The sequence below is a fragment of the Lepus europaeus genome, chromosome 15 (assembly GCF_033115175.1).
Source record: "Lepus europaeus isolate LE1 chromosome 15, mLepTim1.pri, whole genome shotgun sequence".
Lineage (NCBI taxonomy): Eukaryota > Metazoa > Chordata > Mammalia > Lagomorpha > Leporidae > Lepus > Lepus europaeus.
Window position 1 is genome coordinate 82,099,286 of NC_084841.1, and position 26,715 is coordinate 82,126,000.

General features: G+C 41.4%; 1 protein-coding gene across 1 annotated transcript in view; it reads right to left on the reverse strand.

Moving 5' to 3' along the window:
* ADGRV1 (adhesion G protein-coupled receptor V1) overlaps positions 1-26,715 on the reverse strand; it is a 568,898-nt gene that overhangs the window by 8,621 nt on the left and 533,562 nt on the right. The window contains exons 88-89 of the mRNA XM_062211963.1: positions 5,948-6,139; positions 2,830-3,007 (exon numbers count right to left, since the gene is read on the reverse strand). Of these exons, the coding sequence (XP_062067947.1) occupies positions 2,830-3,007; positions 5,948-6,139 (370 nt within the window). The remainder of the gene's footprint in view (positions 1-2,829; positions 3,008-5,947; positions 6,140-26,715) is intronic.

Sequence of the window (26,715 nt, forward strand, 5' to 3'; positions counted from 1 at the left end):
AAATTTCAAGCATGACATATATTACAGTAGGGTGTAGTTCCATGGAGGAAATGAAATGGAAACACAAATTCAGAACAGATACAAGGGAATGATGCAAAATTTCCAACTGTCAAAGGAAAAGCCTGTTTATAGATTTTTAAAACGAATAGCAGTGATATCAAATTGCTGTGTTACTGAAGATGCCTTTGGAGTAGTCTACAAGAATAATGTGAAGTTTTTTTACAATATCAAAATCTGTACTAAAGTGGGAATGACATTGTTTTACATTATGTATAATTATGATGAAAAACTAGAATGCTTATTGGAAGAGCCACAATTTTCAATCCTTGCTTTGGAGGGGCCCATAGTCAAGATGGCCCTGAGACAGACCATGGTGTGAAGACTCAAATGTCACACACAGAGGCCAGGGAGACCAGCAACAGCCACTGACAGGAGTCTCACAAGCGCTGGATGAACAGAAGAGCTCACATCCAAAGGGGCAGTCATTATGCAGCTCCACTCAAGCAGTGCTATCTAGAATTCAAGTAACTCTCTTGCTAGATTTTTCTAGAAATTCTGGGGTTTCATGGGATAGTTCTAAATTTTTAATCTTAGCTCAATAAGGTTCAAACTTTATTTGAGTCAGACAAAAGAGACTGTTGGGATGAGTGAGGCCGATGTGTCAACTGTGTTCTGCATGGGTGGAATGGCATGTGGGCTGTCCTTTACTTGACCGTATCCTATCATGGAACCTGTCCAAGGGTGGTGCTTGGTTATTTTAGGGCCTTTTCAAAAAATACAGGGAACCTATGTTGGGGATTGTTATTTTGGTCTTTTAAAGTCTTCATTTCCTAATGAGTTTAGGGAACTCTAAGGAATGCTAAGCTAAATCTGTAAGCAAGTGATTCCATACATTCCTGAACCAAATGCATGTAATGCTTGTTACATATATAGCACTCAGTTCTAATTTAATTATGCTCCAAAAATTCATTTCATGTTTCCAATGTTAGAACCTCAACAACTGACAACACTGGAGGACCAAGATACAGTCTGCGCCAAGGGTTATCTGGAACGTGGGAGCTCCTTCCCGGTCTCATTGCTAATTAACACTAATGCAGCTGATCAGTCTCTCCTTTCTCAAGCTCTGCTCTGCTCTTGCCATGGTTTCTCTGTGTATCCATTTTAAACATAGGGATTCCCGGGAGGACCTCCCTCCCTTCTTCTCCATTTCCCACCCCCTGCTTTGCCTCTTCCTTTCTCTTCCTTTCCTCTCCCTTCCTCATCTCTTTCCCCTTCTTCTCTCTCTCAGACCAAACCTGTTCACTTCCATAACTTAAAATATAATCTCTGCACTGATGTATTTCAGATCCTTGCCTGTCCCGCTGGGTCCCCTGCCCAAGATCCACACCTGAATATTTAGGAAACCCCAGGCCTAACGTAAGCCTGAGTTCATTCATTTCCCCCTTGCAAACAAACAAAAAAAATCCAAATGCTCTGTGGATCATGCTTCAGCCATCCAGGTGAGAAGAGCAAGTCGTGAAACATAAAATGTGAACATATGTTGTTATTTTTACAAAATCTGGAGCAGTCTTTAAGATATAACATAGAATTTTTACATCCTAATGATACAGAAAAATGTCTTAGCAAAGGTGATGTACTTTATGGCAGACAACCAAGCTATACTTTAGTATTTCAGCACATTCATCTGCACATGTGTGGATATCTGGAAACTGAAAGTCTATTGGAGGGGCCAGCATTGTGGTGCAGCGGGTTAATCTGTTGCTTTCTATGCTAGCATTCCCATACCACAGTAGTCAAGTCCCAGCTACTCTGCTTCTGATCCAGCTCTCTGCTAATGTGCTTGGGATAGTGGACAATGGCCCAAGTGCCTGGGCTCCTGCCACACATGTGGGGGACCTGCCTGGCTCCTGGTTTCAGCTTGGCCCAGCCTGATCGTTGGAGCCATGGGGAGCAAACTAGCAGATGGGAGATTTCTCTCTCTCTCTCTCTCACTCACTCACACACACACACATCCCTCTCTGTCTCTACCTCTTTCTCTACCACTCTGCCCTTGAAATAAATAAATATATCTTTAAAAAGTTTCACTGGAATTTTTATAATGGATAATTCAATGTTTTATGAGCAAAAAAATTTAAGTCTGCATATTAGATTTGAAAACAGTGAAAATTACCTTAAGGTTATTTTTAATGTTCAAAATAGCATTTCTGACATACGAGCTGTCACTATATCTATAATTTCAATGTAAAAATCAGAGAGAGCAGAAGGAATGCTATCCAGGGACGACTTCACCGGAAGCACCGTTACCTTCACCCAGGTGGTGGTGGAGTTTTTACCTGCTTTAGTGCATCCCCAGCATCACACGCTGCTGACCTGAGACCGTTAGTGCTGTATTCCCCCTCCCCTGTGAGAACTATCCGCCAGGGTCACAGTTCGAGTGGGACTGAACGTACAGCAAGGGCCAATAAAGCACTGTTGGTGTGGCACTCTGAACACACATCACGTTGTCTTTGAAAGTTTCTGTCTCAAAGAGTCTCCTCAGGGAGACTACTACTGTTGTGTCTACTGAGCTTGGGTCAGTAGTGGACTGGCATTCTAGCAAGATACCAGGAAAGAGACAACTACACTTAAAGAGTGCCTTTTTCTTAAAAGCAAATGAAAAATTACTTTGTAATTGTGTTATATTCGGTGCCAAGAACAGAAGATGCGAGAGTTAGGCTGGGACTAGGAATGCGGCATGAGCATGAGATGGGGGTACTTTGGCAGCCTCACAGGGAAAAGCTGTAAACTGTACCCAAACAGAGTGCCTACTTCCCGTGGGTTTGTACGTACCAGTTTTTAACGCAAATATCAAATCATCAAACTCCTGAGACTCCTCGTCGGCCATCAGAGATCCCTGGCCATAGCCTCCAGAGGACGGAAACGTGGCGCCATTTTGTGGACTTTGCTTTAACTCAGGGCTGGCCTGACTGGCTTGTTGGAAGGATGCTCTCTCCCAGTCAGGTGGTACCTTTTTGGGTTGGAATAGGGGGAGAAAGGAAACTATAATATAAATGCACACCCATTCACTTTAAAACCCACAGTTCATCACCCCTCTCACTTCAAAGGCCTTGTCAAAGAGTAACTGAATTGTTTTTAAATTAAGACCTTCAATTTCATCTTTGCTCCTTTGAAAACTGTCTCCCTCTGAGCCCAATATTTCTATCCAATACTCCTTGGTATCACTATGCTCTACTGTGTGGGGAATGAAAAATATTCTTTTAAACCAAATAAACACTTTTTTTGGTAAGATTGTGCAAAAAAATTAATCTCTAAAATATAAGAACTAGTGAAGAACCTTCCTAATCCTTCACTTAAAGTACTACCTAGGATTTTAAATGAAATATGTCCTGGGGTACTTCAAAAAGTTCCCAGAAAAACATGAAAAGTAAGCTTATTCTGGTGCACAGTATTATGAAATTCATGCCCTTTTATTTTCATAATGCACATTATCATGACTTGTTGAGTTTCCACATATCTATAAGAACATACTGAATTGAAAAAGAAAGCTCCTTCACATTCTTCTAGCTTTTGATGTAAAAAATAGCTGTGTCCTGGAATGATTGAGTGGGTTCACTTCCCCTAGGTGATTGGTAAACAGCCCTGTAATCCTTCCCTTCCTATGTTTCTGCTGCTTCTTGGCATGGTGTTTTCACATGTCTTTGACAATGCCTCGTTGACAGCTGGGTCAAGGCCAATTTTAAGCTTCTGGGGAATGCAGAGCGCACTCTAAACTATGCTGTTGTGCAACATCCCAGATGTATGCTCCAGTGGTGGCTCAGGCCCAGGAATTGGACGGTTGCATCTGTTGCCTACCAATACAAGGTTTTGTGAGCGACTGCCAGGACACTTCATACTGAGCAAAGTGACCTGAGGGTTTTAGAATTAAGCAAGAGGAGAAAATGAAACGTTAAGAAACCTCACTAAGAAGCTAACCACCTACCCAGCACTGAATAATAATAGAGCCTTCTATGTTGACACATTTTTTACAAGGGTGCTTGAAAAAGTTCAAGCAAAAATGGAAATGCAATTAAAAGATGCTTGTTTTGGCACACCATTTAAAAGGTGGTAAAAATATGTATTGTGAAAGAGCTCTTCAAGAATTTCAATTTTAATTTCATGTTCCATGAACGTTTTGAGTACTGCTATATCTGTGTCCTTCAATTCAGTAGTTACTGGACACACCACAGTGAATGATAAACTGGAGCTTTAAAGTATTTCACTTTAGTTAGTTTAAATTTAAGTAGCCACAACCAGCTAATGGCTGCTATATCTATCAGCTCAAATCTAGACAAGTGCTAAATTGGGTAACCACTCAAAAATAATAAAATATTTTAAGAATCATTTCTGAATTGTTAATCCTAAAAATATTCCTGTTTCTATTTGTAACGCTTGTGATAAAATTATTCAATTTCAAGAACTTTTAGGATAGAAAAATGATACTAGATTTCCAAACATTCAAAGGTAATAAAGGCATATCTCAATTTTTAAGTATTGTATTTAAACTCACTCATTTTGCAATTCAAATTGTGTACCCCTTGGGCCGGCGCTGTGGCACAGTGGATTAAGGCCCTGGCATGAAGTGCCGGCATCCCATATGGGCACCAGTTTTAATCCTGGCTGCTCCTCTTCCCATCCAGCTCTCTGCTATAGCCTAGGAAAGCAGTAGAAGATGGCCCAAGTCCTTGGGCCCCTGCACCCACGTGGGTGGAAGGAAGCTCCTGGCTCCTGGCTTTGGATCAGCTCAGCTCCAGCCATTGCAGCCATCTGGGGAGTGAACCAGCAGATGGAAGACCTCTCTGTGTCTCTACCTCTCTCTGTAACTCTTTCAAATAAATAAAATAATTATTAAAAAAAACTGTGTACCCCTTGACTCAAATCCCCTCATTTCTCTCACGCCAGCCTCTGGCAATCACCTTTCTACTTTTTCTCTGTTACTAGTTCATAGTAAATTTTCTATTCAAACCAAAAAAATAGAATACTTGATTTGTAATGAGTTACCTTAATTTTAACCTAAGATGAATAAAATTGATTTCTGCATTGCCACAGAGGACAAAAGAAAATCTCTGGGGAGACAGATTATCTATCTACTTATCAAGAAAATTTCATTTTCAGGGAGATTTACCTTGATTTCTTACCAGTTTTTTTGAGATGCAAACGCATCCTCCCTGGCTCTTACAGCAGAGACAGCAGTTAAAGAATAGGAGCCATGCTCATCTCAGGCCCTGAAGAAATGCTCTGGGACCCAGGTTACCATCTCTTCCTGGCAGAGCGTCTTCAGGTGTGTTTTAAAACCTGAGCAGTGGCCCCCAGCTCTGGGCAGCGTTCCTGCGGGGTTGGTGGCAGTGTGATTTCAGACACAGGAAATGGAAACGCTGTAGAGCGCGTGCAGAGAGCAGCGGGCGGCGGATTTCATAGAGGAGAGCCTGGCTAGTTTTCCAGCGGTGCTGCAGAAGCACTTCTGAGCCTCTGATCTAAGAACCCCAGGTAGCGCTATGGAAACTCTGGCACGTCTCCTTTCGGTGGAGTGTTTGTTGGGACCGAAGCAGCGAGTTTGGATGGGCAAAGGAGCAGCGCTGTGAAAGTACTTTTAGGAGGAAGAGAATTTCAAAGACCATTTCTTAGGCAGACCGAGTCTCTGCTGAGTCAAATTGGGAGGATTTCTAAGAAAAGGAAGTCAAGGTATGTTGTGATGTCCCGTTAGAACAGCTCACAGGGCAGGGGAGAAGCGAGTTAGATAACAACAGTGAAGAAATCGAGTACCACAGGCCAGAGGGTTCAGGAGATACAAGATTAAAAGTCACCTCTCATCATTCATTTTGTACTCTGTATGAGATGGGGTGGGGGGTGTCTGTGAATAAGAGTGAGAGCAAGAGAGCGAGACAGAGAGGGCAAGGAAGCAGGCAGGCACCTCCTCCAGGGCACTGATGAGGTTCTGGGTGGACTTGTTGATCTCCCCTCCAGCGGGAGGCATTCCACTCCCCGGCGTGAAGAAGGCTGTGCTGGGTCCTGGATGCCCATTCATCTCCACTGTGTAGCTGGCCTTCATAGGACAACACATTTGGTTGTGCAAAATGAAATAAACCACAAACACGTAGAGTCCCTGCAAGAGAAAGCACACCAGCACATCAAAGGACGTTCTGATAACACGGCTGCATAAGGATCACAGGTGTAAGAGGAGTGGACTTTCTACTAGGATTCCCCAGATTCTGCCCAAACCTGGGAGTTACAGGATGTGTCAGGAGTCTAGCACGAGGCCCCATAACAGTCGAAAGCCATAAAAAAAAGTCAGTGTCATTTAGGAAATCTGACCTCTTACCAACAAATCATGTTTTGTTTTTTTTTTTCTTTTGTGGTTAAAACGTGCTACTGTGATACTTAACCTTTCAAATATATGCAAGCAGAGTTACAGAGGTATATCTGATTAGTTGTAGATGTTTTGTTTTAGAAGACAAACCTCTTGTCTCCCAAAAAGTCACCATCCTTTCCCATCTACCTCTGTCTCTCTTTTTTTCTCAGCAGAATGGCTGAAGTGCACCACTGATGCTTTGTTCACATTGCAGATTCTGGGAGGGCAGCACTGACTGCACCTCCTGATTTCATTTGGAAACCGAATCACCAGGTCAGGGCTCAGAGGAATTCCATGGATTATTTAGTATCCAGCACGCTTTGCTGCTCAGTACACGTTACATAACAAGAAAGTGATCTTGTGCATGCCTCAAGAGCTGCTGGCCCTTTAAATTCTTTTGCAACCCGGTCAAACTCTTGATAATTACTCTGCTTCCGTCACAGAGAGCCGCTCGCGTTTTGTGCTTGTGTTCCGGACATTGCCTACCCTGGCTGTCCTTCATCATCTCTACAAGGGATCTACTGTGTATTTCTAATGGTGCTTCTATAACGCTTGGTAATTTTGACCTTTATGCGTAGCCAACAAGATATGTTAAATGGTGCCTTTTGTATCTGCTCCTCCTGGTGTTTTAAGTTTTGGACTCAAACAAGAATGTTTGTAGTTACTAAAATTTTTAATCAACAAAAATAAAAGTAATTCAGTTTATTAGGGAAGAAAAGGAGATAACATGAAGGGTTCTCAGAAAATAAGAATAAGTCTCCTCATTTTGTGACTGCACTCTCCCAGGTCCCTAACGTTCCCAGGAGTGTAGAAGCATTAATGTACTTGTAGGCCTGAAACGTGCATCTGCTGGTATAATCAATAGAGTCAATGAAAAACCACCCAGTGCCCGAGACTTAGGAACAACTTTTATATAAAATAGAATTAGAGGACAGTCCTCAAGGTATGCCAGCATTTGATCTTTGCTGCCATTTCTGGAACAATATTTTTGACAGGCAGAGTGGACAGTGAGAGAAAGACAGAGAGAGGTCTTCCTTTGCTGTTGGTTCACCCCCAAATGGCCGCTATGGCTGGCACACTGTGGCTGGCGCACCGCGCTGATCTGAAGCCAGAAGCCAGGTGCTTCTCCTGGTCTCCCATGCAGGTGCAGGGCCCAAGGACTTGGGCCATCCTCCACTGCCTTCCCGGGCCACAGCAGAGGGCTGGACTGGAAGAGGAGCAACAGGGACAGAATCCTTCGCCCCGACTGGGACTAGAACCCGGTGTGCCAGCGCCGCAGGTGGAGGATTAGCCTAGTGAGCCGCAGCACTGGCCATCAAACAATATTATAAGCCTTTCTCCCTCCTTCACAGGTTGGAAGCTACTCTATATAATTAAAAAATATGTTTTAGAATTAGTGGTTTATCTGCTAAGAGTATTTTTAAATGGAATTGCTCTAAGTATGGTATAAAATTAAACAGAAATGGTTTATTACCCTTTGAACTAGGGTTGTTGGGTTTTTGGGAAACAACGTTAATATTGTAAATTATGTAGGGTAAGTGAGTTAGTTTCATGTGACAGTGATACTGCAAACTTTAGCAAAAAGAAATCTTCCTGAAAACACTCATGCACATCCAAAATTTTTCTTGTACAAATAACTTTTCACATGGTTATGACCTAATTACATTGGCCACAGAGATAGACAAAACAGGAAAAAAATTAAACTGTCAGCCCTAAAAATGGAGCAAATGTTACTGATTTATTTCAGGATTGTCTAAATGTTGTGAAGTGATAGGGTAAAGCTGGATCAGGAAACAAAACCCATGCTTTAAAATTCATCTCTAAGGACCCATTTGTTAAAACAGCACATTCTCTCTCTTGTTTGTTTTTATTTCTAGTCTTCTGTGCTTCAGGAAAGGAATTGCCTAATGAAAATAACTTGCATGTGAAAATCACACTTTTTTTCTTCAAAGTACAGAAATACACAGTGACTATTTTGCATCCTTTAGAAGTGTCCCAGGAAACACAAACATGATCGAAATGGAAAGGAAAGAATGCTTAAGTGCAGATTGTGTGGCATTTGTCTGTGTCCTGCCCAGGCTGGGCAAATATAGAAATGGGGCCTTGATTATCCAAAGTACTCAGCTGTGGAGCTTTCTGACCTCAGAGTAAAAACAAGTTCCTAATTCCAGACACTGCTTCTGAAGTCTCAGGCCCTCTTCCGTATGTTGACCTGCAAAACAACTTTAAGAGAGAATCTAGAATCTCAGCTATTCAATCCAGTATTTGCTGATTGCCCACTCGGTGCAGTGCTGGGTACTGAGTTGCAAGCATACACATTTCGCTCCTAATCTCAAGGTGCTTGTGGGGAAAGTGATTGCCACAATGATTCAGATGCTGCTCGGGACGCTCACATCCCATATCAGTGTACCTGGCTCAAGTCCTATCCCAGCTTTCTACTCACATGCACCCTGGGAAGCAAGTGATGGCTTAAGTACTTGGGTCTCTGCCACCCACATGTGAGACCTGGATTGAGATCCAGCTCCTGCCTTTGACTTAACCCCACCATGCTGTTACAGACAGCTGGAGACTGAACCAGCAGATGGAAGATCTCTATCTCTACATTGCCATCTCTTTACATTTCAAATATTCTTTTTATTTAAAAAATACAATAGTCTACAAAATATCAGGTTCTTCAGAAACAGAACATGTGAAGAGTTCCTCAAACAGATCATGGAAGTAAAAAATGTGTTGCATGAAAAAACTACGCATGGATTTTAAAGTGTTTTTGCACCAAAATGAACTCAATTTCATTTTGCCATGAACTCTTTGAAGGATCCACCTGTGTTTCTCGGTCTTTACCACGTGAAGGCGTACAAGGGAAGGGGATTCTTTCAGTTATTTGCTGGATCTCCTACTACAATCACGAAAAATGCTTCGCAAAGTTTTCAGTTGGAGCCTATCTAGATTGGCCATACCCACAACCACTGATTCTTTATTTTTTTTGGTTTGGAAACACAAACAGTCACCAACATTCTGTGAGATGCAAATGTAATCTCAGTGGTCTAGAGGAGCTAAGAAATGCTCTTAGCGTTGTCAAGGAGTAAAATCAGTACAGAGATTTGAGTTGCAATCTCAATCACTTCTATCAGTTCCATACAAGAAGACGTAATATCATTTCACAAATTAGACTAAGATATAGTGGTAGGGAGAAGTGGTTAAAACAGGAAGCTGAGTAAGCTAGGCTTCACACTCTCCCGAAACCTTCTTCTTTTTTTTTTTTTAAAGATTTATTTATTATTTATTTGAAAGTCAGAGTTACACAGAGAGAGGAGAGGCAGAGAGAAGGAGAAAGGTCTTCCATCCGTTGGTTCACTCCCCAGTTGGCCGCAACGGACAGAGCTGCAATGATCAGGAGCCAGGAGTCAGGAGCCAGGAACTCCTTCCAGGTCTCCCTTACAGGTGCAGGGGCCCAAGGACTTGGGCCATCCTCCACTGTTTCCCAGGGCATAGCAGAGAGCCGGATTGGAAGTGGAGCAGCCAGGTCTTGAACCAGCGCCCATATGGGATGTCGACGCTTCAGGCCAGGGCATTAACCCACCGCGCCACAACGAGACCTTCTTTTAAGTTCCCTAAGGCTTAAGCTCCTCCCTACCCCTCTCCCCCAGTTGCCATTACTGCCTTAGTTTCATTGAGTTCTTAAGAGATAGGAGAAGGGAATGCAAACTTCATTAGAATGAAGTTTTCTTCCACTCAAAAAATACAAATGCAAGATTAAGAGAGGAGAGAAAAATTTCTATTAAGTTGCAACCTCCAAGAAAATAGAGAGACCATGCTGTATTTTTTTCATTTACAGTATGGTCTCTGGTGTGCATGGGGAACTTAAGAAATAATCTCTGTTAAAGAGGGGACCATGGGTTTTCAGGTTCAGCAGTGGGAGAGAATAGGAAGGGGTGAGGGCAGGCTGGGGTCTGAGGAATGTGGATGTTTTAGACCTTGAAGTCTCACATGGCTGGCCCTGATCATTCAGCAGATGGTCAGTACACCTTTTGCTTCAGCTAAATCCTTCTGTCTCAAGTGGTACAGGTGCCAAGATTCTGCATGGGAGGAAGACGCATCCACTCCAGGCTGGGTCTCTCCTCTGCTGTGTTGGATTTTCCGCTGACGGCTTTGTGCTGAGCCTCCCGTGACTTTCCTGTGTCTCTGGCTTTTCTCACTGCAGCTGTCCCTGATGGCAGCTACTTCTTTTTTAAAGGCTTGCTGGTTTTGCTCTCCCCTTGGCAGACACACTCCTGGGAAGTCTCCTGGGTCTCTTGTCTCTATCTGCTCTTGGGCAGCTGACCCACTGCTGTTTTGCTTCACTGGTGTCTCAGAAACAGAGACAATGGCTTTACCACCAGTGACAGAACCAATGCGTTGTTTCTGCATTGGTGCTCCCCACCCCCGGCTGTGAGAAAGGTAACAGTTTTATCTGTAAGACTTTAATTTTTAATTGTTATTTTCTACACCTAAAGTTTCTCCTGTTAATCATTTCATTTATAAGACTCCACAATCTAGCTTGTGCATTCAATACAAAGAGAAAGCGAACCCTGAACTCACCTTGACAGTAAAGGAGAAGTCTGCACAACAGGAATAGTCAGAAATCTGTGGGAGCAATTATTACTGCAACGCTTCATAAAATATTTGGATGGGATGGGTAACTCCCACGTATTCACTATGGTGTATGTCCTGTTCTTCCACAATTCTTGGGATAGTATCGATTCAAACTAGTTGTCAGTGAAAGAAGCTACTGGCTTCGCACGTGTCCATGCCTAAGTTTGCGGGTAGGGAGCCTTTATTTTTCAAGTCTAGATAGATGTCTCTTCTTCATTTTGTAATTCCTAGGTTTTATCATAAACACCCAGTGTACAGACATGATACTCTTCATTCTATAAACCCAGGCTTCTATCGGCAATGTAAGAACATATATCTCTCTCTCATGGACTTGAGAAATATTTGGTCAGAGTTCTCTTTGTGATAAATACTCATGAGTCAAAGATAATTATTAGGTCACACCATCATAATATCATCTCCAGATGACATTTACAAGCCCTGTTCTTTAGCTTTTCCTTTGGAGACAATTTTACAGTGCTTCATCTAGGACCCTTAATGCTCTTCAAGTTCCTGTGAAACGTCAAAGCAGGGAGCACTCATCAGTCATGAGACCACTTATCAGGAGCCAGACTACTTCTGACAAGATAGTGGCAACAGCAAATCACGTTTCTTAAAGTTACAGGACTACAGATCCCTGATCCCATTAACCCCCTTGCTTTGAGAGTTCCTAGACTAGAACATTTTCTGAAGTACCAATCAACTTGGGTGGTAGGACTGAGTAGAGAAGACTGGAGGTGGCCAAAAAGTACAGTATAGCAGAGGTTTGGAACCTGTGAATTTTTTAAAGACTTTAATTAAACATGGAGGAAAGCATTGAGCTGGAGTGAACTTTGAATGATTTTTTTTATTTCAAATATCACATTGTATACTTAAATATTGCTATATGTAGTTTTTGTTTTAGATTTTGTTTCTTTGAAAGGCAGAGAGAGAGAGAGAGACAGATCTTCCATTGCTGCTTCACTTCCTCAAATGACCAATAATGTTCACTTCTGGAATAAGCCAGGAATTCCATCCTGATCTCACACGGGTGGCAGACGCCTAAGCACATGGGTCATCTTCCACTGCCTTCCCAGCACTAGGAAGTTGAATGGGAAGTAGAATAGCCAGGACTCAAACCAGCACTTGCTTATGGGAGTCAGGTATCACAAACTGAGGTTAAACCTGGTGCACCACAATGCTGACTCCTACAAGTAGTTTTAAAGATAATTTCCATCAGCAGCCTTTAAATTGCCTTTTTGAAAATGAGGCCTTAAAAATTTAGTGTCTAGACATCCTTCCCAATCATCCTATGAATTAAGCTTAATTTTTCAGACAGTAATCAGTGACCAAAGAATAGTGTTGATCATGGTGATGTGATGATAACAGAAAATGGGATGACCCACTGCCAAAAAAACTGAGAGAAGAAGGAATCACTTAGTTGTGGAAGCTAAATTAAATTTCATACATGTTTGAGACAAAAATATGTAAGATATTTTAAGACCATATTTAAGATGAGGAGAGAAGGCAAGATTAGACAGAAGTGTGGTGAATAGTAATGTGGAAAGCTCAGACCATGTGGGTATGTGATTTTTTTTTTTTTAAAGGAAGACATTGTACACAGCAAAAAGCAGAGTGCCCAGGATTGCACACAGCTCAAGGCCACTAAGAGGAAAGGGGAGGACCAGTGAAGTAAACAAGAAACAACTGGCCAGCCACACCCGATAAAAAGGGCAGTGACAGCCATATCAGGGAAGCCAAGAGAAGATCCTGTCCTAGAAAAATATGGTGGGGTCTACGTTATCAAAATCAGACATCAGGAAGAAAGAGAACAAGAGTTTTGTTCACTTCAGGTGTAACTGGTGTCTTTGGGAAAGACAAAACCACAATAGAGAGATGGTGAGAGTAGATGAAATACCTCCTCCACAGCCGTGTGAAGAAATACGTGCTCTACAGTGGTGTCAAGAAGAGGGCCTCTTCAGAGCAGATGGCTAACCTAACCCAATATATTAGATCAGCCAGTTCGACAACGTGATGGGAGTGATTTACTCCTTCTACACCACTCACCGCCATCATTATTTTTCCTATTCAGAGCAAAAGACTGAATAGCACAGATAATCCTTTTTAAATCGCACCCTGAATCAGGTGTTCCATCTGAAGAGAGATGCTGAAGGCACAATGCACATTTCTTATTCTCTGTGATGCAGGACTAATGTGGGTGTGCTTTCCTGTCTCTGACTTCACAACCCCTTCTGGAGATGCCTAATTTGAATTCCTGACTTATTCCTGCCCCACAAGTTGTGCAAGGCAGTCAGTCAGCCACAGACACTGTGTACACACACACACACACAGATATACATATATACATTTATATAGCTTCTAGATTCTTTTATACTGCTTTTAAGTGGAAAAAATTAGTCAACTTTGAAGAGTTTACTGATTTCATAATAATGTGGTTAATTAAATATCAAAGATGATCTAACCAGCCTTATTTTAGAAATATTCTCATATGAATTGATTCCAGAACAATGACATGATCCTTACTGAATTCTGAAGAAATGTGGAACTCCACATACTATGCTTCACTGTACTGAGACACAGCTATAAATTATGTCCTGATGAAAAGAGATATTTATTGATACAATTGGCAAAATGAGTAGATTCCTTGAAGTCTCACCAACAGATAAATACTCCTTCAGTTATCATGCTTCTGGGAATTTTTTTCATTTATAGATTTGAGATAATATTAAGAACCAGAATATATATATATGAAATAAAAAAATATTTGTTATTTTCAACTCTTCCTTTCTGATGATACACAGTTGTTGAACAGGGTCAAGTTATTTAGTATCTTTTTGTTGTATTTTTAAGATTTTATTTATTTGAAAGGCAGAATGACAGAGACAGAGAGACAGAGTGGGGGGTGGAGAGGGAGGGGAAGAGAGAAGGAGGAGAGAGAGAGAGAATGAATGAATGAATGAATCTTTCATTCCCTGGTTCACTTCTCAAATACCTGCACAGCTGGGGTTGGGTCAGATTGAAGCCAGGAGCCTAGAACTCCTTCTGGGTCTCCCATATGGGTGCCAGGGACTCAAGCATTTAAGCTATTGTCTGCTCCTTCCCAAGGAGTATATCAGGGGGAAGCTGGATTGGAAGCAGCAGTGGGACTTGATTCCAAGGACTCCTGCATGAATGTGGGTGCCCCAAGAAGCGGCATAGCCTACTATGTCACAACACTTGCCTCCTGCAATTTTCTTATCACTGAAACAAGGACAGAAGGATTACTCCAGTGATTTCTGTAGAATAACTGATTTTTCAGCAAAACTAAAAGTCTATGTATACTTTAATTTTCAAAACAAAAATTTAAAAGCAAATTAAATTCATATAGAAATGAGGGAAAAAGAAAATATAAGTCATCAACAAAATTTTTATAGCAAATCTTAAAACTCAGAAATAACCAACCTCGGACATAGACTTTCTGAAAGCTACATTTCTAGAGGTTTTTTCCCTAACCATTAATTATGTAAGGACATGTTTTCAAATGTAAGCACTTTTTTGGAATAAGAGCTGGAAGTTGGATCTATAGTTGGGCAATCACTGGGGTAACCTCAGATTCTAGTTTGCCTGTGACAGTCTATGTTTGCTTGGGATTCTTGGTTTAGCCTGTTGACTCAGCATTTTTATTAACATCACACTCTTTCACTCAACTGGCCATGACAGTGAATTACACAGCAAACTAGCACTTGCTCACCAAGGGCCCAGCACTGTGGAGGCTATACTCTTTGATACACTAGAGTTATCAACATTATAAAAATCCCAGTCTCAGCCGGCCTTCTTGACTAAGGATGATCTGCAATTAAAACTCTCTGAACCATCTTTGACCCATGCACTGAGTTAACACATAATAGCTGAGTGTCCACCTGGTCGTGCACTGCAGGTTCAGTCCTGCCCCCCAAGGATCTCATGCTCACGCACGAGGTCTGACACTCCCAGGTGTAACAGGAGATCCTCTGCTGTCTGACCCTCAGACCACAGCTTGATGGGGAAATCAGTCAAGAAGGTGGGTCCAGTGAAGGCCTTACCTAAACTGAGAAATGCCATTCCCAGTATTTCTTCTTTTTTCAAGACAAAATGTTTTTTTAAATAACAAATAATAAATAATCTTTTTAAAAGTGTTTCATTTACTTAGAGAGAGAGAAACACAGGAGAGCAAGCGAGCACACTAGCTAGCTGTAAGTTCCCTCTCCAGATGTTTGCAGCTGCCAGTGAGGATGGAAGCTGGGAGCCGGGAACTCCACCAGGTCTTCCGTGTAGTTGCGTGGACCTAACTATCTGTTCCATCATTGCTCCTTCCCAGCATTTAGCATTAGCAGGAAGCTGGAATCAGGAGCAGAGCTGGGATTTGAAGCCAGGTATTCTAGTAAGATACATGGGCAGCCTAACCTGTGTCTTAACCACTAGGCAAACACCTGCCTCTTGCATACTATTCGTCAAAGATTTTTGCATGTCCACTGTATGGGAAATTCTGTGATTGATAAAGTGCTGTAAAGACTTGCTACCTGCTTCAGAGAATACCCTAGAGCTAAAAAGATAGGGCAAGTGTACACAGTCAAGGCAGGTGGCCTAGACTGTTTGCTGCTACGTGTGGGTCCACATCTTGGATTTCTTCCTCAACAGAAAAGTACAGTTTTATCAAGGGTGCGTCCATTTCACATGTCACCTGCTTGGGATGAAAGTCAAAGGGAAATCAAGATTTAACTTCATATATCTAGAGATATCTCTATATCTATCGACCAATCAATCGCTCTATCTAGATATTCATATATCTACTCCATAGCTTCTCAGAACTTAATTTCTCTATAAGTACACAGGTAGCAAATGATAAAATTTCTAGTAGTGCCTCTTAACGACTAGGATCTCAAGTTCATCAACTGTTTTCCTTTTGTAAAGAAACTATAATTTATATAAAAGTTTCTCTTGCCAAAACAGACATAAGAATTCAAAAAATAGGTATCATACTGTTTGATATTTGGAGTCCAAGGATATTTTTCATTATCTTCTACTCTTTAAGGAAATGGAGTGATTAATTTTTGTAATATAATTTAACAAAAAAAAGTTTAAATAAGGATTTTAGTCTATTTTCTTCATTAAAATAGCCAGTCCCTTGTGAAGAATGAGATTTAGTGTCAGATGTCTTGGGAATGAATCTAAGCTCTACTGCTTGCTAAATATCTTTTAAAAAAATTTTATTTATTTAAGAGGTAGAGTTAGAGAGAGAGAGGGAGAGGTAGAGAGAAAGATCTTCCATCTGCTGGTTCACTCCTCAAATGGCTGAAATGGAGGAACTGGGCCAATCTGAAGCCAGCAGCTTCTTCCAGGTCTCCCATATGGGCACAAGGGCCCAGACACTTGGGCTGGTTTCCACTGTTTCCCCATGCCATAAGCAGAGAGCCGGATTAGAAGGGAAGCAGCTGGGGCATGAACTGGTGACCATATAGGACGCTGGCACTGCAGGTGGAGGTTTAGCTACAGCGCTGGTCCCACTAAATATTATACTAATGAGCTATGCCTTTCATGAATCTGGATTTTTTTTTTTACCTGTAAAATGGGAATATCAGGGCTGGATCTGTGGCACAGTAGGTTAATCCTCTGCCGACAGTGCAGGCATCCCCTATGAGTGCTGGTTCTAGTCCTAGCTGCTCCACTTCCCATCCAGCTCTCTGCTATTGCCTGGGAAAGCAATGGAAGATGGCCCAAGTCCTTGGGTCCCCCCACACATGTGGGAGACCCAGAAGAATCTCCTGGCTCCTGGTTTTGGATCATCCCAGCTCAGTTGTTGCAGCTAGTTGAGGAGTGAACCAGCAGATGGAAGATTGATTGATTGATCAATCTCTGTAACTCTGCTTCTCAAATATTTTTTTTTTTTAAAAAATTGCAGTATCTAGTCATGAGTTGCCAAGGCTATGGAAGCCTTTAGAGTTCGCTGACTTTGATCTTATTCTGATAGGGTCATAGTCAAAGTGAAAGTTCTCTCCTCCCTTCAGAGAAAGGTACCTCCTTCTTTGATGGCCCTGTTCTTTCCACTGGGATCTCACTCCCAGAGATCTTTCATTTAGGTCTTCTTCTTTTTTTCTTTTCCATGGTTTCTTGGCTTTCCATGCCTACAATACTCTCATGGGCTCTTCCGCCAGATCCGAATGCCTTGAGGGCTGATTCTGAGGCCAGAGTGTTGTTTAGGACGTCTGCCATTCTATGAGTCTGCTGTGTATCCCACTTCCCATGTTGGATCTTTCTCTCCCTTTTTGATTCTATCAGTTAGTATTAGCATGACTAGAGCCTAGGGAGATTACTGATGCCATGAACAGGAGTGTCAAATTGTTAAGTCAGCAACAGGAGTCACTGTGTACTTACATCCCATGTGGGATCTGTCCCTAATGTGTTGTCTAATGTGCAGTGATGCTATAATTAGTACTGAAACAGTATTTTTACACTTTGTGTTTCTGTGTGGGTACAAACTGATGAGATCTTTACTACTTATATACTGAATCGATCTTCTGTATATAAAGATAATTGGAAATGAAAAAAGGAAAAACCTGGTGTTAAATTGGAAATGGCATAGAAAATTAATTTTTTTTAAAAAAATATATTATGTAAGATCTCTGTCTTTAATGTACTGTACACTCTTATTTAATGCTATAACTAGTACTCCAACAGTATTTTTTTTCACTTTGTGTTACTATATGGGGGCAAACTGTTGAAATTGTTACCTAATATATACTAAAATGATCTTCTGTATATAAAGAGAATTGAAAATGAATCATGATGTGATTGGAAGGGGAGAGGGAGCGGGAAAGGGGAGGGTTGTGGGTGGGAGGGAAATTTTGGGAGGGGGAACCCATTGTAACCCATAAGCTGTACTTTGGAAATTTATGTTCATTAAATAAAAGCTTAATTTAAAAAAAAATTGCAGTATCAGAATCAGCCCTTAAGGCATTAGGATCTGGCTGAAGAGCCCATGAGAGTATTTTAGGCATGGAAAGCCAAGACACTCTGGCAAAAAAAAAAAAAAACAACAACAACAAAAAAAAAAAACAAAAAAAAAACAAAACCAAACCAAACCTAAATGAAAGATCTCTGCGAGTGAGATCTCAGTAGAAAGAAAGGTCATCAAAGGAGGAGGTACCTTTCTCTGAAGGGAGGAGAGAACTTCCACTTTGACTATGACCTTGTCTAAATAAGATTGAAGTCAGCGAACTCAAGAGGCTTCCATAGCCTTGGCAACTCATGACTAGAGCCTAGGGAGATTACTGATGCCATAAACAAGAGTGTCAAATTGTTAAGTCAACAACAGGAGTCACTGTGTACTTACTCCTCATGTGGGATTTCTGTCCTTAATGTGTTGTCCAATGTGAATTAATGCTATAACTAGTACTGAAACAGTATTTTACATTTTATGTTCTGTGTGGTGCAAGCTGATGAAATCTTTACTTAATATATACTAAATTGGTCTTTATATAAAGATAATTGAAAATGAATCTTGATGTGAATGGAATGGGAGAGGGAGTGGGAGATGGGAGCGGTGCGGGTGGGAAGGAAGTTATGGGGGGGAAAGCCATTGTAATCCATAAACTGTACTTTGGAAAATTATATTTACTAAATAAGTGCTTATAATAATAAATTGCAATATTGATATCGATTGCCTCAATGAATATTAATGAGGCTCCAATAAAATGAAGGTAAGATTCATATTTGTAAGCTGTAGATATTTTCTAAAGAGGAGGTGATACTGTTTTTACTGCTAAAAGAATTTGTACAATGTTAACCTCATCCTTAACCTGGTTGATCTGCTTCTTTGTTCAGCACATTCCTACACATTGAGGTGGTCTCTCACAAGGTTGTCTTCTGAGAAATAACTTGGCATTGTAAGGCTCTGTAGGATCTTTGTGGCTGAACGCTTCGCATGGTCCCAGCCCCGTCTTTCCAGGAACTAGCTGAGAATGCACACCAAGGTGTCTGTCTTCTGTGAGGGACTGGTCGCTATGTGTTTCACCAGAGGACTTGCTCTTTATTGAGTCATTTCACAAGAAGGCAGGGAGTGGGAGGGAGGCGGGAAACCTTGAAGGGTTCCCCAGAGCCTTCACCTTCACAGTAGAGGATACAATGCAGTCTTGTAATCTGGCTAATAAGCTCTTCAGTGGCTTGGTCCTCATCTCTCACCACTGCCTGCGTCACGATCCACACTCCAGGCATCCCGAACCATCCGGGACTTTCAGTTCCTCAAAACGTGCTGTGTTCTTTTTCAAGCTTATCCTGTGGTCTTGCTATGCCCTCTGCCGCTCTCCTCCCCTAATCCAGCGAGCCCTGCTTGTTCCCTGGCAGATTCCTCCAGGATGTGGGATGTGTTGGCTGCCCCCTTCCCATATGGGACAAGGTAACCCAAAGTGCTGTCCCAAACCCAGCACGTTCCTCAGGCATACTTGCTGGATGAGTGAATATATGAAGTCAAAAACAGCCTATAATTCCAGGGGCCTAGGACAATGAGGGCAAAGCAGACCAACTGCCCCACATGAAGAGCTTCTGTGCCTACGGGCTCACTCAAGGAAGAAATGGGTCTGGTCGTATCGTCAGTGCTACTTCCTCAATACATCTCCCCAGACGTTTTGGAAGCCTTAAACTTTGACGGCTGCTACTATACCCATGACTCAGCCCCCATGGCAATATGAGTTTGAAGATGTGTAATCAGAAATTTTTATAGACTTGGAACAAAGGCCAGCTATAGTTGTAGGGGATGTGAAAAGCAATAAAGCTAAATCGTGTGTGTGTGTGTGTGTGCGCGCCCGCACATACATTTAAAACTCCTGAGAGTAGATAAAAATGTTTCCACATTTTGCTACTTCATTGGCTTAAAAATAATTTTAGATCTATCAGGCATCAGCTATGTCTAAAGAGAATTTTTTTTTCTAAAATTAAGGAACTAAACCCCAAACCCTGTATTTTTTGTTTCCTTTATGTAGTTTTGTAACTCTTTCATGCAGGGAGTGGTTTATAAGTTGAATTTAAATGTCACCACTTTAATAGGGAATGAAATGATTCTAACACAGGTTGTAATTTTAGAATGAATAAAAATGTGGGATTGATAAAACACAGAAAATATCCCTACAATTCTCTGAAAGAACAACCTTAAAATATAAGCAAATATTCTAGGTTTGTATGAAGAAATGTTTGTACAGTTAATAAAGGTAATATATTCGCTTTCATTTACATATCCTCAGTGAAAAAAATGGCAAATCTATGTTTTCTACCCCATAGCAAAAGGATGATTGTGATCTTTTATATGAAGTGTCAGTAACAGCAAAGTCTGCATATAAGGAAACAGCAAGTCACTCCTGTAAGATATGTGACCTGGGACAAAACAGATTTCTCTGTGCTTACCTACTTGTATTTTCTCTTTAGTTTACATACTGCAGCCTGTTTCCTACAGATTTTACACATGTGTGAAATGACTAGGCTTCAGATGTAAGTAAGTTGGTCTCTTCATTTTCCTTTAATTATGAAGCTAAGTCAGTGGCATAGGGAATATCTAATTTTGAAAAAAACTTTACTGAGAGGCAGAGACAGACAACAGTCCCATCCACTGGTTCACTCCCTAAGCACCTGCAGTGATTGGGACTGGGACTGAAAGAGGGAGCCAGAAGCCAGGAACGCAACCCAGGTCTCCCACATGGGTGTCAGGAACCCCATTACATGAGCCATAACATCTGCCTCTCAGGGTCTGCATTAGGAGAAAGCTCAGATCAGGAGCCAGAGCTGGGAACTGAACCCAGGACTCCAGATGGGATACAGGCATCTTAACTGCTAGCAAACTGCCTGATTCCTTTTTTTTTTTTTTTTTTTTTTAAGGGCAGTTACACTTTAGGAAAGGGAGAACTTTTTAGCACCACTGGCAGAATTATTGCCTAATTGACAATAGGTGCATAGCTTTAATCTGCTGTGTGATTGTGAGACCTCTGTACAAACACCTACCAAATTAGTGGTGAATTAAAAACATACTTATTTTGCCGACTCTGATCATATTTAGACAAGGTCATAAAAGACAGAGTGAGGATAGTAACCAAGTATCCTAAGAGTGGCATTAACCAGGTCTGAACAATTATACAGCATTAAGTGGGGAAGAGGACCATCAGTACACACAGGTTGGGAGTAGAGCCATTGGTGGTAGAGTAGAGGTTATGATTACAAAGGAATGAGGCCCAAGTGCGCTAGACAGGGTCTAGAACAAAGGACAGAGTCATTATTAGAGGAGCTAAGAAAGGTGTTGTCTAAGCTACAATTAAGTTTTCTGATTGAGAGGCAAATAGAACCTGATAGAAGGGGCTTGATAATAATCTGGTGGGCTTTAGGCCTTGTAAATTCAGAGGCCCAGACCTATCTATCTCTTCACATGGGGTATATCCTAAGGGAGGTGTGAACCTCCTAGGGGAAGGCACCCTGTTGACTTTCATTACTTGGCTGTCCTGGGAGGAGAGCTGGCCAGGTAAAGGCAGGGGGCATCTCTAGCAAGAAATTTACAGTTCTGCCTGCAATGTTGCTGACCCTACTTGGCTGTCCCCTCAGCTGCATTGGTCACTTTGGAAGTTGGGCTGAGTGAAGGGCTTTTCAGCTTAGAGCCAATAAGATCTGTGGCTCTGACCTGGGCATCCTTCGACTCCAGGGCTTCCATAGCCTTGGCAACTCATGACGACAGCCTAGGGTGGTTACTGGCACCATAAACTAGAGTGTCAATTTGTTGGGTCAACAACAGGAGCCACTGTGCACTTGCTCCTCATGTGGGATCTCTGTCCTTAATGTGCTGTACATTGTGATTTAATGCTATAACTAATAAACAGTATGTTTTACTTTGTGTTTCTATGTGAGTGCAAACTGTTGAAATCTTTATACTAAACTGATGTTCTGTATAGAAAGAGAATTGAAAATGAATCTTGATGTGAATGGAAGGGGAGAGGGTGCGGGAGAGGGGAGGGTTGTGGGTGGGAGGGAAGTTATGGGAGGGGGAAGCCATTGTAATCCATAAGCTGTACACTGGAAATTTATATTCATTAAATAAAAGTTAAAAAAAACATACTTATTATAGTAGCAAATCAAAGTCAGAGAATCCTAGAAGTGTAAGATACAATAAGCAACATGCACAAGTAGTAGTCATTTCTATACCACTGAAATTCTATGAGCCTCACACTGTATTGGGAACTTTGCCAACATTGCCATTCAAGTATTCCAACAATTCTACAAAGCAGGTGCTACAAGCCTTCATCCTGTGGACCTCTGGGAGCTTCAGTAACTTCCTCAAGCATATGGAGGCTTGGAAATCTGGTGTGAAGTGACTGCAAGCACAGAGGTTTGTGCTTCCTTCAGGTTTGAGAAGTGAAGTAATTCAGGACAATGGCAAATCCAGGTAGTACTAGGAGTTTGCAGTGGAGGTGGCATTCACATAGGTTGGGGCATCTACAAGTGTGGAAGCCACCAGATGGCCAGGACACATGGCGTGACCCCTGCTCCCTCCTTACTCAGTCCCAAACCTATTCCCCATTAAGTCCATTACACCTCCAAAATATCTCTTGCAGCAGGTTATGGCTCAAGTAGTTGGGTTCCTGCCACCCACTTATGAGACTTGGGTTAACTTCCGTTTTTAGCATTGGCCCTGGCCAGACACTGTGGGCATTTGAGGACTGAAGTAGTGGACATTCATTCATATTCATTCTCTCTCTCTCTCTGCCTCCCTCTGAAAAATAATAAAATCCTGACAAATTAAAAACCTTTATCAGTTCACCCCCTAATCACCCCACCAAGCCTCTGTGGTAGTTTTCTATAAGAGAAGATGACACTTCACTTACTTGCAACCTTTTTATGATTATCACTCACTTTCAGATAAAGGCCTACAAATGAACATGTCTTGGCATCATCTGGATTCTATCCCCTGTTCCGTGGTCATCACAGTCACCCCTCTTCGTCCACGTCCAGTTGCACATGTCTAACGCCAAGCCTGCCACCTCAAGGCCTTTGCATGTTCAGTGTCTCTTACAGGGATCGGATGGCCAACACAATCCCAGGGGCTGGCATACCCTCCAGGAATGGGTAACCTTCTTGGGCCAGGTACTCCTTATTCACCCTTGTAATCTGTCTTCCTCAGGGGTTCTCCAAGTTAGATACCTTTCTTCTGTTTATGCTTCCAACATGCCCTTCCCTGTTCTCTCACAGAACACATCACAGTTTCTGGCAGTATTTGTGTAATTATTTTATCAGAATCTGCCTCCCACAACATACAGCCTCTGTGACCTCACGCATTTGATGTGGGGCCATTCCTGTGTGGTTCTCCAGTGCACGCTCAGAACCTAACACAGTCACCTCCTTAATGAACACCTTTGAGTAGAGGAGGAGAGAAGCTCCCTGTTGAAGTCTTTTCAGAAATAACCTAAAACGTGATCTGGAAATGTATTCATGATGAAGTAACAACAAAACAACTTTATTAGAAACTCCGAAGGGTCTTCTAATTAAAGACACATTGATTTCAATGTAAATGGTTAAAATAAGTCCAACCATTGGTTCTCTGAAGAAAAAAAAAACACTCGGGTGACCAGTGATGACTGAAGCAGCCAGGGAGCGTCAACAATCTGCCAGGAATTCTTCTTCACTACCAGTGACCCAGATTTACTTCTTGAGGGTCTATTCTGTTTGTTTTCTTAAACTCAGAAATATAACTTTCTTTCCCCAAAGCAGAGAGAAAGGAACTATCAAATGAGTTCAATTCAGTTCCTTTCAGCGTTTTTTCCTTGTTTAATTTTATAGTTGCTAGAGAATTTGGACCTTCTCTGGCTCTAATTTGTGACCACCAATCCCACTCCAAAATCAGGAGGCCACAGGGATTGTGAAGAGCTCAGTGCCTATCTAGGGCCTGTGCGTTCCAGTCTTGGTCCTGCTGCTCAAAACTCAGTCCACAAAATCAAGGTGGGCTGTGCCCCGAGTCTTTCTAGAATTAACTTGTAATATTTGAAGAGGATAGCATAGTTGTAGAATTTGTATTTTGCCTCTTCTTGGAGTTTATCACAAAGCAGGTTAAATCTGCAAATTAATTTTTTGTAGACAACTGGTCCATGTCTTGCCCAAATCCCATGGTAAATTATTTCTTCATAATACTTGAATAGTGAATCAGCTTTCTGGAACCTTGTCAAAATAGAGTTGTTTTTGAGCCTGCAAAGCTAAGGATCAACTTTAGATCTGTGATGTCCCCAAAGATAAAGAATATATATATATATACTTGAGAGAATATAAATATAAATATACTTGAGAGAAAACAAACAACACTGTCACATCCTACCCCCCATTAGGGTAGGGGTGAAGAAAATAATGTCATTATAGAACTCCTAGGCAGAGAAGAACTCTACCATCTTTCCAAAGTGCTGTCTCCTTTTGTTTTTCTTGCTGTATCTCTCAAAATCATATGTGGTAGAGAAGAAAGAGCACTTCTATTAAGTGCCAACCATATAGAGCAATGAAATGAATTTCAGATAGTTATAACCAATAAGTATAGCAGCAAAACCTTTCCATTTGATAAAGCACCCAGAACAATACACAACGATTTCCTAATCCAAAGATGATCAACGATATTCATGTGCTGCACAACAGTGACACAGACCCCACATACGATGGTGGTCCCCTAAGATACATGAGCTGATGACCCTGTAGCCATCTTCACTCTGTGATGCCTGTACAGTGAGACAGTCGCCTAACGACGCAGTTCTCAGAACACATCCTGTTGTTAAGAAAAACATGACTGTATTTAAGGCCAGGCCTTTCCTATTTTAAGCTGATGATTGTTTTCCTTCATCTATACTATGGGGCTTATGGTTTTAATTACAGATATCTTATTTTGTTTTTCCAACACTAAAGAATCCTCGCTTCACTGTTTTTATAATAATTCATCAGGAACTTATAGGGAATATTTATGAGTATTTCCTAATGAATTATGACCTTTCCAATTTGTTTAAGACTGAATAATGCTGATAATTCCAGTGCTAAGAATTGGAAATCCAGGATAGACCATTGTAGAATTAGTGTGACTATTATCAGCTTGCTTCAAGAAGAACAGATGAGCTTCATCTTTTCATTAAATTTTCGTGTGTGTGTGTGTGTTTGAGGGGGAGGGTTGATAAGGATGGTGATGGTAGAGAAGCAGCATCTGAATTCAGGATATGCCAACATAAGTCAACAAGTTGGAAAGGTACAACAAGCCTTCCATTATTCTTAGCATTCATTCAACTATTTATTCAGTCATTCAACATTACTGAGAACAGCCATTGTTTGGGTTTGGAACCCAGAGGTAAAACACATAGCACCTGTCTTCCAACAGCTGGCAGATCAGTCAAAGACAAAAATCGTTACATAAATATTATTTCTATAACTGCCTTAATAAGAACCATAAAGTATAAAGCAGGAACTGAGAAAATGCACTTAGGGTGGTTGGGATCCAATGAGAAGACCTCTGTGAAAAGAAGTGACCTCTAAGCTGTCAGGGGACAAGTAGACAGCCAAGCAAGGAGGAGGAGGAAAGGGCAGACAAGTCCAAAGGCTTGTTTTCTTTTGCTTTGTTTTTGAGGACAAAGGAAGTGGTTCAGTATGGCTGGAACTGGGGTGTAGCCAGGGGCCAGCCAGGGAACACAGGGGAATGCAGGGTGAGTTCAAGTGACGTAGGAGTGAGGCCGAGTAGGGGGAGGTTCCAGTCACTCTAAGGACAGGGAGCCTGCAGGGTTAGTGACCACGTGGTGTGGGCAGGAGGACAGAAGGCGTTCAGGAAGAACTCAGGTTTTCTCCTTTTCTGAGAAGGTTCTTGGAGACATGTACTGAGATCCAGGGCTCAGAGGCCAAGAGGCAGAGAAGATTTAAAGGACACAGAACAGCTCTATTCTGTGATTAAGGAATGTAAGCTCGTTGTAGTATAAATATAAAAGTATTTGGCCCTAAGGATTTGGGGCTCTAGAGAAAAATGTGGACTGGAGATTCCGATTTCAGGAATCATGAACTTGTCTGTGGTGGTCTGATTTATGACTCAGACAAAATATTGTAAGGAGATAAAGTCACTAAACCTAAAACCATTAAAAATTAGTATCCATCAAATCCTGATAGAGAAATGATGTAAAGATCTTAGAAAGGGCTCAGAGAAGAGCCAAAAACGTTGTAAGATGCAAAGCAATATAATTTCTAATTGAATAAACTATAATTATACTACAAAGAGAAGAGATAAGAGATGGTTTGACCATGATTTTAGAATCATCTTCAAATGCACTCGGAAATAACATAGAAGAATTTGTGGTTCCCCTTCTAAGATGACTTTGCCTAAAAGAACGAATCAAAATACAATTAAGGCTTTTGATCTCACTTGCAAATCAAAGGTTTATATTTATTTAATTATATTCTGAGTATTCGATATCTTTATGTTTTAGATTGATAACATTTCTTACTGTACACAACATGCTTATATATAAATTTGTGTATTATACACACACACACACACACCTGCCATATTGTGTGGAACTGTTAAATCTAGCCTGTTAACAAATGGATTCAGATATCACATAACAGTCTCTCTCCTTATATTTTTTAGAAATATATCATCACCGGCCGGCGCCGTGGCTTAATAGGCTAATCCTCCACCTTGCAGTGCCGGCACACCG